General features: G+C 39.5%; 1 protein-coding gene across 1 annotated transcript in view; it reads right to left on the reverse strand.

The window, feature by feature from the left end:
• LOC103368232 (extracellular matrix protein FRAS1-like) overlaps positions 1–13,692 on the reverse strand; it is a 45,512-nt gene that overhangs the window by 24,525 nt on the left and 7,295 nt on the right. Inside the window, exons 4-5 of the mRNA XM_008296532.1 lie at positions 8,356–8,448; positions 3,161–3,320 (exon numbers count right to left, since the gene is read on the reverse strand). Coding sequence (XP_008294754.1) covers positions 3,161–3,320; positions 8,356–8,448 — 253 coding nt within the window. The remainder of the gene's footprint in view (positions 1–3,160; positions 3,321–8,355; positions 8,449–13,692) is intronic.

Below are 13,692 nucleotides of genomic sequence, written 5' to 3' on the forward strand. Positions count from 1 at the left end.
ACCAAATCTGAGCTTAAAATCCGGATATTCCATCGACAGGTTTCATTTAAATAAACCAGATCCTACAACAAAAACTCTGCAGCTGAGAAGTCAAGCGTAACTCAGATCTTTAGAGACTGTTAGACTGAACTGCAGGAAGTGTTACAGAGAGAAGAGAGACTCCAGAGACACTGGGAGGAAAATAAACTGGATCAATAAATCAAATGCAGCGTGGCTCAAAAACAGAAAAGGAACAAATCATTTGAACTCTGCTTGGAGGTCAGAGGGTTTCATAAAAGGTGATAACTACTGAGTCGAGCAGTAAAGTATCACATCCTTGGTCCACCGCGGCACTCATTACACCAAAAATATCGTTTATTGAAGTGTAAGAGAAGCATTTAACAGCTGACTAACAGCTACACTGAGGACCTTTACAGTTTTTGGGTTGTTTTAGAATAAAAATATCTGGATTCTGGAGTTACACAAACAAGGCCGTAGAAAGAAAACGATGAGTTAGTGATTCAGTCGTGGTCCGCGGCCTCGGACGCGACGTGTCAAGGCGCCGTCGCTAAAGTAATTAAGGTGAACGAAGGTGAGCAGAAAAAAAAAATCCTCATCAAAACCAGACAAAGACAAAAACGAATAATAAATCAGCTCAGAGCGTCTGAAGCGAGCAGCAGCTCACATCCACTGAGACAGGACTGCAGGACTTTGCAGGTGTTCCTCCTGCGTTTTCTAATTGCTGATACATCTTCGTCAAGTGCCTCCTTTTAAGTTTTCCCATGAGGATTTCTTTTCATGTGCAAATTAGAAATGCACGTTGAAAAAAAACAGCTGACTGGAAGCTGTCCAGATGACAAATAAGCAAACATGGCTCTTCTGCAAAGGACAGAGCTTTTTTAAAAGACTCTCAGCTGCACTAAAACTCAACAAGACAGTGAAACATCCACTATAGAGGGGCAGAACTTTTTCTTTTTTTGACAAAAGAACATGTTGTTCTCTTTAAAACTGCGCCTACAGATGAAGACATTTAGTAAAATTAGCCTCCCAATCGAGGTCAGGGTTCATAAATACATCCCGACCAGCTGGGTAAACACAGCACGATGAGGAGTCGCACTAATGTGACAACTTCTTGGCAGAAAACTTAATTAGAATTGACAGTTACGATGATTAAAATCCAGAAATAAGTTATTAAAGGCCTGAAAGCTAAAGAAACCAGGATTACTCACCATTATGTTCTGCAAAAGTTAGACTGACTTATCGCCAACCATGAGGTCACGCTTATATACAGAGAACAGCTAAAAATAATTGTAAAAGACAAACAACACCTGAAACTGAGACTCCAAACAGGTGGGTTTTCAACTCAGAATTGGTGTTTATGTTCATGAAGCAGCCTCAGTCTGCTGGATTTTGCAGCATCGCTAAGATTTTTGAGTTTCACTTTGCTGTAAAGACGTCCCAAACTGAAATCAGGATGGGGTTGATTTACAAGGACTTTAAAGTGATCGGTGCGGGCGTCAATCTGGGCCAGAACTTTTGTTTACATTCGTTTAAACATGGAAAACAAAGTGACAAAAACAGGCGTCGGACATTCTGATCACTGTCCTGTTTGTTGGTTTAATTTAACACTTCTTAGATTGTCGGCGGTCATGAAGCATCTCGGATGTCTTTGTCACGATGCCATTGATTAGCTAAACTCCTACATCGTCACAAAAAACAGCATCACATATTCTGATCACTGTCCTGGTTTGGTTTAATTTAACACCTTTTCAATGGTTGGAGGTCTTTCACCCTGTTCAGGACTTTTGGGGCCTTGTGGACCTCACACCATTTGGTTTAGGTGACAGGTATTGGGTTTTTTTTTAATATAAAAAGAGTCAAAAGTACATCAACTTATCAGAAAATGTATGTAACATACTATAAAAGTCTAGAATGAATACTAACAAATATTTTGCACATTTTCTTTCTTGGGCTCCAATGGACCCCAAAACACCTTCTACATATGAAAGTCCTGGATAGGGTTAAGCATTACATATGTCTCTGCTGTTGTTCCTGTTGTTAGCTAAACTCCTACAACATCACAAAAAACCTGTCGTAGTTCATTTTGGTTTAATTTAAAACTTTTTCAATGGTTGGAGGTCACTAAGGGTCTCAGATGTCTTTGTCATGGTTGTTAGCTAAACTCCTGCAATGTCAAACAAAAAAACAGCGTCAGACGTTCTGATCACTGTCTGAGTTTGTTTTAGTTTAATTTAACACCTTTTTCAATAGTTGGAGCCATTAGTCCACCCTCGCCCTGTGTCTTTTGTTGACGTGTAGCTTCTGTTGGCTGCTGCTAACTCATTGTGGGAGTTCAAGAGAGTCTTAGTGAAGACCATGACTCTCGTTAGCAGCCGCCCAACTTTGCGAAGAAGTTATTAATGTCTTGTGCTTTTCGTACTGTGTGTTTTGAGGCACTAGCTTGCTTTAGTTTCCTTTGTTATGTGTGGATGCTGCTATTAGATTTAGGTTTGGCTAAGGAGTTTAGTTTGGTTAGCTAGCGTTCGACACTCTGTTAGCTTTTGTTTGGTTCTTTGATTTTTAGCAACCTCCACCAGCTTCCTTTGTACTGTCACAGTTCTGTTATGTTCATTTATGTTACTGAGCAGTAAATTGCGTTTCCTGAACCATTTCCATCTGGTTGTTGTTACATCCAGCTGTCCCTAGAGGCTGGATGTAACACCATCTCAGACGTCTTCGTCATGGCGCCCATCGTTAGCTAAACTCCTACAACAGCCGCCAACAACAAACTACAGGTGCTACAGCTGTTCTACAATATGTTAATTGTGTATTATCCAGGAAAATGGTACCAGCAGACACTAAATAATGAATAAACTTGGATTGGGAGTAAATGTACCTTCATCTGGGCATCCCTACTTGGAGGCTTTGGTGTTTACTCAGCCTGGTTCTAAAAATATGTGTTTGTCTTTGGTCCAAACATACAGTACAAGTCAACAGGGAAATCACTGCTGAATCGTCTCCTAAAGGCTCCACTGTATGAATTAGGGGAACAAAACAGAGGTTTAATGAAGACGCCACAACATGCACGTGTGTCGCCAGCAGGTTGGAAAGGTGCAAATAATGAACACCATTCATCACAGCAGGAGTCAATGAAGTCTCCGTCTGTATGAGCAGCTTTTACCTCCGTTGCGTCCACACTTGGGGCAGCACTCTCCGGCCGGCGTGAACGGACTCTGGTCGGCCGGGCAGCCGACCTCCGGACAGGGCCGAGCGCTGCAGGAAACCCTTCCTCTGGAGCAGACGCACAGCGAGCAGCTCGACGGACTCCACTGGCTGTCGTCCTGCGGAAACCAGGCGGAGAGTTACACCGACAAACCAAACGAATGAGCAGGAGGACGAGGAAAGCGTAAGCCTGAGTGACAGACGGGGAAATACACGAAGTAATGAAGCGATTAAAAGGCGAGACGCTGGAGGAGAACGTGGGCGTATGAGAGGACTTCACCTCCACTTTTTAAACTCACACGTCTAATTTGAGTGTTTCCTGAAGAGAAGTTTGGCGGAGACGCATCGCCGGCTTTGGGCCAACATCCGGCTTGTTGGCACTCGTCCTGGACTCACTATTTTATTCATAAGTGTATTGGCAGCATTAGGAAAACACCTGTGGCCAACGTGGAGGTTCTTCTGCTCTGTGACTGACGGACCTGGACGCTCAGGTTTCTATACATCAGGCTGGAGATATCAGCAGGTCCGAGTGAAGCGAATAAACGCATCAGAATTCGCTCGTTTTCTGGTTTTCAGGCTGTGAAAACTTCAATCAGTCTCGAGTTTCGCCCTCGTGTGAATTCTGAGAAGCTTTCTGCAGAACGTAAAGCTGTTGTCAATCAATCCATCGGTTGCAGGAAAGAAAAAAAAAAAAACATGTAGCGTGTTTCATCCATGGATCCATCGGAGAGCCTCATTAGATCAATTCTGCACCAGCATGTAAAGCCGCTGTTTGCAGCATATTTAATCAGCTGAATCTGGTTATCTTATATGAAAAATTTAGAGCGGACCAGCGAGTACCTGAAAACCCAGCAGGAATAAATGATGTCATAATGTAATATTAATAAAATCTTTACTTTTTGTCCATTTGAACAAAATGCAGGCGACGGAAGCAGACGTTTTTATATTATTACTGTTTTTCTCTGAGCTGTAAATCAATGCACATGAAATAGTCACTTGTTTTTATCCTAATCATGTAAAAGTCCAACAAAAGCATGACTTTATGAATCTATAAGAAGTGTTTTAATGTAACCTTTAATTAATTTAACCCTCCGAACCCCCAAAAACCCACCGAGGTGTTTAAAATTCATGTTATTCTAAAGAAAAATCTGGAAAATTACATCATCTCGAGGAGCAAGACACTGCAAAATTGAAACTTTATTTTATAGCTGGCATCCAAAAATCAATCGTTTGCACGAAGCAGATGGTGTAAAAACGAACATTTCTCAGCTCTAATGAGAAGCCGTGACTGACCAACAGTCCCGTAGGACAAAATAAGTAAAAACTTAAAATAGGAGTGTACTCTTTGGCTGAACTGCAGGCAGTGAGCAGAGAGAATCCCTGACATGAGGTTCAGTCTGAGAATTAACCAAATCAAAGCTTAAACCATGATATTTTGTCTAAATCATTTTATTCTACATGTTTCAGTTTTTAAATAATCACCAAAAATGAAGTGTTTGCACCAGATTCTGTTAAAAAAAAAAAACAAAGATTCTGACTGAAGCTTCTTCCAAATGTGGAAAGTCAGACATTGCACATCTGTATATATTAAGAAACAACGGTGTTGCACAGATTTTTGATTAAATATCTAAACTTAATGAGCAATAAAATAAATGCAGTGTGGTGTTAAAACGTGGAGAGGAGCCAGTTGTTGGAGATACATCCAGCACGGTGGAACATCCTTCTACAGCTGATGCTCAAAACTGAACTAAACATGGTCCAAAGTGACAAAAAAAATTCATCCACAATTACCCAAAATGCCCACAATCACTTTAAAAAATTGTCATTTTGAACAAGTTTTAAATAATTTTGGACTGTTTTTCAAGTTATTTTAGACGTGTGATTTTTTTAGAGTGATTTTGGACAATTTCATGTGACTTTGGAGAAGTTTCAAATAATTTTGGACAATTTCAGACTGAGAGGAAAAATCCAACCTACTGGATGAATAAATAAATGCAGCATGGCTCAGAACCAGTGAACAGAGGAGGAGGTTGTTGGAGATACATGCAGCATGGTGGAACAAAAACAACTTTAAAAAAAAAACAACATAATCTTAGAAATTCAAGGAGTTTTCTCGACTTCTAGTCGTGTTTTTTCTGTTTCCATAGAGGTGCAGGACTTGATGTTGCAGTAAAACATGTGACAGGATCCAAAAACACCCACAAATGACTGGAAACATTCAACTCATTCCTTTACAGCTTTTATATCCTAAGTTTGGCTCATTAATGGAGCCACAATGTGCAAAGAATCTTCTGTCTTCTCAAGAATCTGGCTCCTGAAAAGACTGTATTTACTGGTGAATGTTCAATAAAGGGGTTTTTGATGGTTTAAATGATCATTTACACCATCGAACGTCCAGACGTTGATCTCCTTGAAATGCCGTCGACTATTTCGGAGGCAACTTTGAATAAAGTAAATGCTAACTGGCAGCTTTTATGAGCCTGAGCTGGTTCACACTTGCTTCTGTCTGTTTGTCCTGCTGCCAAACACAACAGACTAAACCTGGACGCCTTTTCTCTTCATGAAAGCAACACCAGAGATTGTGTGAAGATTAAGAATTTGGTCGGATGAGAGCAAATCCACCAACCAGAACAGACTCTTTAATGGTCCTTGCAGTCAATATGCTCTTTTTCTTCTTTTAAAAACTGGAAAATCTGAATCTGTGGAATGCAAAATAAAAGTTTGGGTTCTGAGTTTGCAGGTTTTCGTTGGACTCTGTGGCTCAAAACCAAAAATATTGTTATTGGTGTCATTTTTTCCAGCACAAAAGCTTCCGATGTCTCGTCACTAAAGCTTCCTTTGTGGCTTCAGACGTCTGCATGGAGACAAACAAACGCCTGGGATCGCTTTCTGCAGCGTCACTCCTCTCCGGTCGTTCAGATCCGTGCAGACGAGCCTCTTCGCCGGCGGAGCGACGCCAACAGAATGCGCAAACGCTGCCAAGATAAAGACTCGCTTGTCTTCACGCCGAGTCCCGTCCAACATGGCTGCCAACGAGCCATTAAGCTGGAGGACGAAGGCGTGAGGCGGGAGAGGAGGCTTTGGAAGGCTTTGGGCGGAAAACAGACTCGATTCATTAATTTTGTTTGGAAAGTTTAAAAAACAAAATAAGGAGATCCGGAGCGACGTCCAGCCTGCAGGTGCACGAACACGTCATCAGGTTTTATTTGGTTAATCGCTTTAGCTGTCAAACTGAACTGCCAGAAAAACATCTTTAAATGATTGAAAACCAGATATTTCAAAGTGCTGCAGTCACAGCCTTCAGTGTTGCTGATCTGAAGAGACAAACTGAACAAATACAAGGTTTTATTGGTGAATGTTTAATAAAACAAGTTTTATTCTCAAAAATGATGATTTTTAATTGTTAAAATGATCATTTTTGTTTGTTTTTGTTTTTAAAGTGCCATGTTTTCGCACTCATCTGACTAGACTTTGATATTCATTTTATTCTGCTTTTCCTTGACATATGTATTTATTCTGTCTATTATCTGTATTTTCCCTGTTTCTGTCTGTTTCTGTCTGCTTGTGTCGCTGCACCCTGGTTGAACAGCCTGAGACAAATTTCCCACGACTTGGAAAATAAAGTTCATCTTGAGAAACAGCTAAAACAAAAGTCTAGAACTCTCAAATATAATCGCATGCTGCGCTCAAAAGAGCAGGAACTCTAACAAAGAGCTGCAGAGATTACTCAGTCAACAGAAAGCTAACCTGCAGCTATCACACATGTTGAATGTTGGTGCTAATTTATGCAAAATATGGTAACGATTCCCTGGTTTCATCTTCTCACATATCAGGATTTGCCAGTTAACATTTACGTTTAGTCAGAGCTGCCTCCAAAATAGTCGACGTCATATCAAGGATATCAACGTCTGGATGTTCGACAAAGCTGAGTCTTCTCACCCTGATGTAGTGGAAATGATCATTTTATTAAACATTCACCAACATAAACTCTTTGCAGGAAACAGATTCTTGAGAAAACCACAGATTCGTTGCACATTGTGGCTCCATTAATGAGCCAAACTTCACACATGGAAGCTGTAAAGGAATGAAGTTAATGTTTGACCCTCTGACAAGCAAGAACTTCTGAATGTTTTTGGCTCCAGTCACGTTTGTACTCACTGTGGGCTCATTTTTCACTGCAACATAAAGTCCTGCACCTCTATGGAAACAGAACAACACAAAGACGAGAAGGAGAGAGAACTCAGAAATATCTCCTGCGTAAGAATGACAGAAAGCAGCTGAACTCAACAAGTGCCCACAGGTGTTACTAATACTGACTGTACATCATGACAACATACTTCTGTTCTCTGCTCAGACCAACAGTACCTGGATTTGTTTCATGTGACCTTCAATGCGATTTTTATGAAATGTCAAAAGTTCAAAATAAGCTCAAAATAAAAGCTCACTCAAAAAGTAACTGAATTTTTGTCTCGTGGCTGGTGGTCAGTCGTGGCTTCACAGCTGCACTACGGAGCTCAGAATATTTTGTTTTTTACACTTTTTGATTCGTGCAAACGGTTGATTTTTGTGAATTATTTAATGACGTATCAAAATTTTCGGCTCGAAATAAAAGTTAACTTGAAAAGTTGCTGAGTTTTTGTAACGCGACAGTTGGTCATGACTTGGTCAGTCATGGCATCTCAGTTGTGCTGAGAAGTGCAGAATTTTTTATTTTTTTATACTTTTTACTCGATGCAAACGGTTGATTTTTGGTAATTTTTTTTGGATGATGCTTATTGAATAAAGCGAGTTTTATGAAATGCAAAATTTTAGGTTCAAAATAAAAGCTCACTCGAAAAGTTGCTGAATTTTTGTCTCGTGGGCCTTGATTACAGCTGGGTCAGTTGTGGCTTCACAGCTGCACTACGGAGCTCAGAATATTTTGTTTTTTACACTTTTTGATTCATGCAAACGGTCGATTTTTTGTGAATTTTTGAATGACGCTTAAAGAATCAAGCAATTACAACAAAATATCCCAATTATAGGCTGAAAACCTGAAGTTCTTACAGTTTCTCGCTTTGGTAAATGGTGCAATTTTTGTAATTATTTTTAAAGAAAACATGCTTTTTACAGGGCTATGAGGGAAAATAAAGAACTTCACTTTGCTGTACTCACTCCATAAGTGACTCCTTCGTACTGGCAGGAGCTCTGGGACGAGGAGACGCACTCCGGACAGCACTGGTTGGCAGGAATCCTCAGATGTTGGCCCTGTTTAGGGAAAAAACAAACATGAATAAACACCAGAAACACTCAGAAAAAATGGACGGCAGTTTAAAAAAAGCACATCAATTACAGCCTCCAGATTATTTCTATGGAAACAAAGCATTTAGTAGTGAATATATGAACACAGTCAGTGAGCAGTTCTAGGCGTCGTTTATTTCAGAATATAAATATAACGGGGGAAAAGAGAAGCACTGGAGGGATGCAATGTATGCGAGGTGACTGACAACATCCCCGAGGAGCTCCGGAGAAAAGAAAAGAAAAAAGAACTGAATGGAGTGACATTGAAAAAGACAAATTAAACGAGAAGAAGCTGCAAGAAACACGACAGAAACTAGAGAACAAGGCAGGCTGAGGGTTTGGATTGGACTTGTTGAAGCACCATAATCCCAAACATCTCAATATTTCCACATATTTCTGCTCTTTGCTCACATTTTCAGCCCCTCCAGCTCAAATGTAATCACCAGAACGTGACAATTTGATCCGAATCGGTGCATAAAACAGGAGAATCAGTGGGAACAGAGTTTATTTATGTGTGTGGGATTCGAGGTTTTCTTCTGTTTCTGGTTGCTTTTGCTGAAAAAGCAGCGATTGTGTCGACATTCAGTGAGTTTAAGACAAAACAGTCAAATTCCTGCTCGAGAGTAAAGTAAAATAAAACTGTAAAGTAGTCGATCTAGATGTAGAAAATATAGTTGTCAAGCAACCTTGTCTCGCAAAAATCACATTGCTGTACAATTAAACTGCATTCTCATTCACATTTTGTAAAGAAACAGATTTTTTTAAGAGGTTCGTTTTGATGGTTTAGGTTAAATACAAGCCTTTTACAACATGTTTTAAGCTTTTAAATAAAAACGCACACAATCCAATAATCCTGTCCCGTCTATCATATGAATAAATCTACATATGAGTGGAAACATTTGCAAAAATTTGCAGATTTGAAAAGTATTTGTGATACATGGCAATAAAACAGACGTAACTGAGAACACGTAGATCATCAATTTGTGAAAATCCAACCGAGGGAAAGACAGAAATCAGGAAAACCAAACCGGAGTGGAGGAACTTGAGGAGAACCAGGCAGGTGAACATGAAGCAGGCTAACAGGAAGTTGATCCACGAGACAGAACGTCACAAAAGCAAACAGGCTAAAGGAAGGTTTACACTCAGAGAGGAGACGCAGCTGAAACTAATGGAGGCCGTCAAAGAGCAGGAAGTAAAAACACACAAGCGAGACGCAAGTTAAAAGGATGTCAAAATAAAACAGGAAGTGAACCATGAATAGAAGTAAAGTTTAATAGTAACACTATCAGAAACAAACCAACAAGTTTGGCTTTGAAATGTTCCATATTTATCAACTTTAGATTTAAAAATCTATATCATAAAATGTCATCGTAAAGCTACAGCTTTTTAAATCTGGTCTTGTTGCTTTGTGGATAAGTCTTTCTTGCTTTTCTGTAGTGCCTCTGGTCCGAACTTTCAGAATAAAATCAGGACGTAGAGGTTTGTGAGTTGAAGTTACGTGTTTTCCAGCCTAGAAATTAGTTGTACAACTAATGAAGTTCAACGAAATTCTAAATCTACCTCGCAAAAATCATGAATATGATTTTGTTTGTTGTTTTTTTTTTGGTGTAATTTAAACACTTTCAAACATCAATTAGTCCAGAAGAAAACAATCACCCACTATGACCTCAATACAAACATAATGTGGAATTCACAATTCGTGAACGTTTGGTCCAGCTGCTCCATTATCATCCATTCTGGTCATTGCTAAACAAAAAATAACCCCGATAACCAGCAACGCCTTGCAGTTGTTAGAATAAGTTCATGTAAAATCAGCCTTGTGACAACAGAGTGAACCTAACCAAGTAGTTTTTGTGTCTCTGACTGAAAATGCATTTAACACCAAGAAAGAAACGACAGTGAAAGCACCATTCAGAGCAGTTACATCCAGCGCCCAGTTCATCAGCCCATTAAATGGCTTTTACCATCGCAGATCATACATATAGACCAGCAGGAACCTCCTCCACCTTCGAAAAAGAATCCCAAAAACATGAGCGACGTCTTGCAGTCGTCAATAAGTGCATGTAAAGTCTCTGGTGGAGTTGGCACCTTGGAAACATATTAGAATGGAGCTTTATAACACGTGGAAAATGATGTTTTCTAACCTTAACCAAGTAGTTTTGGTGTCAAACACTGAGTAAAATGCATTTAAACCACAAGCAAGAAAGGTACAATCCCAAGACAGGAGTCAAACTCAAGTCTTTAAGGTGGAAGTCAGCTAACTTTGGCCTTCAACAACCCCTCCAACCTCTTTCTAAGTGTAAAATCACAGCTCCACCACCATTAAACACCCAGTTTATCATCCCATTAAATGGCTTTTACCATCACAGATCCTACATATAGCCCAGTAGGAACCTCCTCCACCTTCTAGTAGCTCAGTTGGTCCATTATCATCCATTTTGATCATTGATAAACAAAAAATAATGCCGATAACGTAGGACATCATTTGAATGGGTGCATGTAAAATCTGGACTCTTATTAAATTGGAGCTTTCTAACATGTGGAAAATGACATTTTCTGAACCTATCCAAGTAGTTTGGTGTCTGAATTTAACCAAACAACAACTACAAACACAGTTAAACATCACCTGACACACAGCAAAAGTCAAACTGGGACTTAAATCAGAAATAAAGCAACAATCGTGGTCCAAGACAGGACTTCAACTTGAGTTGACAAGGTGAAACATGTGCAAACTTCTGCCTCCTACAACCAATCCAGCATCTTTGTCAGTAGATTCAGACCCTATCGGCCCAAAACTGGTTCAAAAACAACAAAACACAAAAGCTTTGCATTCGATTTCACAGGTGTTCCTAATAAACCGGCCAGAGGGTGTCAAAGATTTGCAAAATTGCATTTAAAACTGAAGAAAAACACACAGAGGCAGTTTTAATTCCACCTAAAGGTGTCTTCTCATTTATAAAAGGTCAAAGCAGGCACTTTAGGTAGAAGGAACATTAATAATTACATTTCTGATAATAAATGAGCAGTTTAAGGGTTTTTAAAGGTCCCAGCTGTCCTCAGCATGTTGTTATCGGTTTGTGTCTCTTAGAAAACGCAGTTTTAACAAACAACGACACATTTAGAGGCTCAATGGGGCTGCAGAGGGAGAACAAACGCAACAGAACAAAAAGGAAACTTAAGCTTGTAGATAACAGATCTCAGAAGAAAAGCTGCGAGAGACGGGCAGGTGATAGCATCAGGGTTTTGTTTATCAGTGGAGGTGAGTCACATTTTAAGCGCTTCTTAAGAGGCCAGCCGAGCACGACGACTCGTTTCTAATTAACGTCGTGTTTCTGGGCAGCCGAGTGGAATTCATTAGACGCTGATTGTTGCTCCGGCTCAGGATCGGAGTCGACGGCGTCACTGCAGGCTTGGGCGAAAATCAAAATCACATTAAGGACGAGCGAAAAAAAAAAAGAGCTTTGACGAGTCAAAACTGAGCCTGAAATGATAAATGAAATAAAATAACAGCCTCAGTCAGACGGTGTGTCGGTTCGTTGCTTCCTGTTGTGAAGACGAGCGATTAAATGAGATCCGACGTCCGAACACTCGAAGACAAACATTCGAATCGTCTTGAAATGCGCTGATTCATAATAAACATAATGTTTGGACTCTATTCAGTTCTTTTGAGTTACGACAACTTCTAACAAAATGATGTTCAACCATCAAACTAAAGTGAGTTCAGGGGACTAGTTCTTCCTCTAAGATGAAAGTTTTTTGTCTTTTTCATGCTTTTATTTATGCCGTTTATGTTGAATTCTGACCTAAAGCTAACAAAAAATGAAGTCATGACGGCAACTTTGCTGAGTTACATCAACCTGAAATTAGTTTAAACCCACCAAACCTAAAACTTTGAGTTTAAATTACAAATAATGCAAAGTTGATGCAACATTATAATGTCAAACCAGTCCATAGAAATGGTCCTGTATCTAAAAAATTATAATTTTGGCTCAGAAAAACTAAAATAATTTAACAGTTTTCATCAATATTTTTGCGTTACGACAACTTGTAATGAAATCATGTTCAACCAACAAACTAAGGTGAGTTTAGAGAATTAGTTTGTTGGTTGAAATCAAAGTTTTTTGGGTTTTTCATGCTTTTGTTTATGTGGTTTATGTTAAATTCTGAACTCAAGCTGAAAAAATCGAAGTCATCAAGGCAATTTTATTGAGTTAAATCAACCTACATCTAGTTTTAAATCCACTAATCTAGAAATTTGAGGTTAAATTACATTAATATTGAATTAAATCCACATTATTATGTCAATCCAGTCCATAGAAAGACGTCCTATATCTAAAAAATAATCATTTTGGCTCAGAGAAACTAAAATGATTGAACAGTTTTCATCAATGTTTTTGAGTTACGACAACTTCTAATAAAATTATGTTCAACCAACAAACTAAAGTGAGTTTTAGGGAATTAGTTTTTCCTCTAAAATCAGATCACTGATTGATAAACAGATTTAGTGATTGTTAGCAGCAACACAAGTTTAGAGGTTGATAACTATAGTTTTTACGAGTATTTTTACTTAATTATCATGATGCTGAAGTTTACATGAAGTCATATTTGTTCCAGTTACATGTTGTACTGTAGTTGTTGTTCTATTAACATAGTTTATGTGAAATCCTGAAGCCAACTTTGAACTCAGCTCATACAGGAAGTTCTGTTGGTCCCTGGTTGTAGAGAATCTGACTGGATGAGGTCCACAGCGACTGTTCTCCTGATCGTGTCGGAGATTCACGTTCGGTCCACTGATCCTTCAGTAACGTACAAATCCAGGTTTGTTCAGAGCACCGTGAAGGTCGACGGGAGGAAAGACCAGCAGCTCCTTCAGTCTCTATCTGGCCTCAGGAGGCCCGATGGACTCTCCTCACGTCCTCACGCTGAGCCTCCGTCTTCTGGGAGAACCACTGATCTGCTGTTTCTGAAGAAGCTCATGTGTGGCTTCTGTTATCAGCTCGTTTACCAGCGAGGCCACGCTTTGATTTAAGTCACACAAAAGGTTGTTTATTAGCAGCACATTGGGTTAAACTTGTGTCGTGTTATTATGTGTTCATGATGAGGTGGACTGGCACCGACATGTGTGTGTAAAGTGTTTGTTAGAGCAGCAACACAACATTAAAAAATATTAGTAGTTATCATGTATTGGCTGAAAATTTTCTAAAAGTAATG

Source organism: Stegastes partitus, unplaced genomic scaffold (genome assembly GCF_000690725.1).
Source record: "Stegastes partitus isolate 25-593 unplaced genomic scaffold, Stegastes_partitus-1.0.2 Scaffold1133, whole genome shotgun sequence".
Taxonomy (NCBI): Eukaryota; Metazoa; Chordata; class Actinopteri; family Pomacentridae; genus Stegastes; species Stegastes partitus.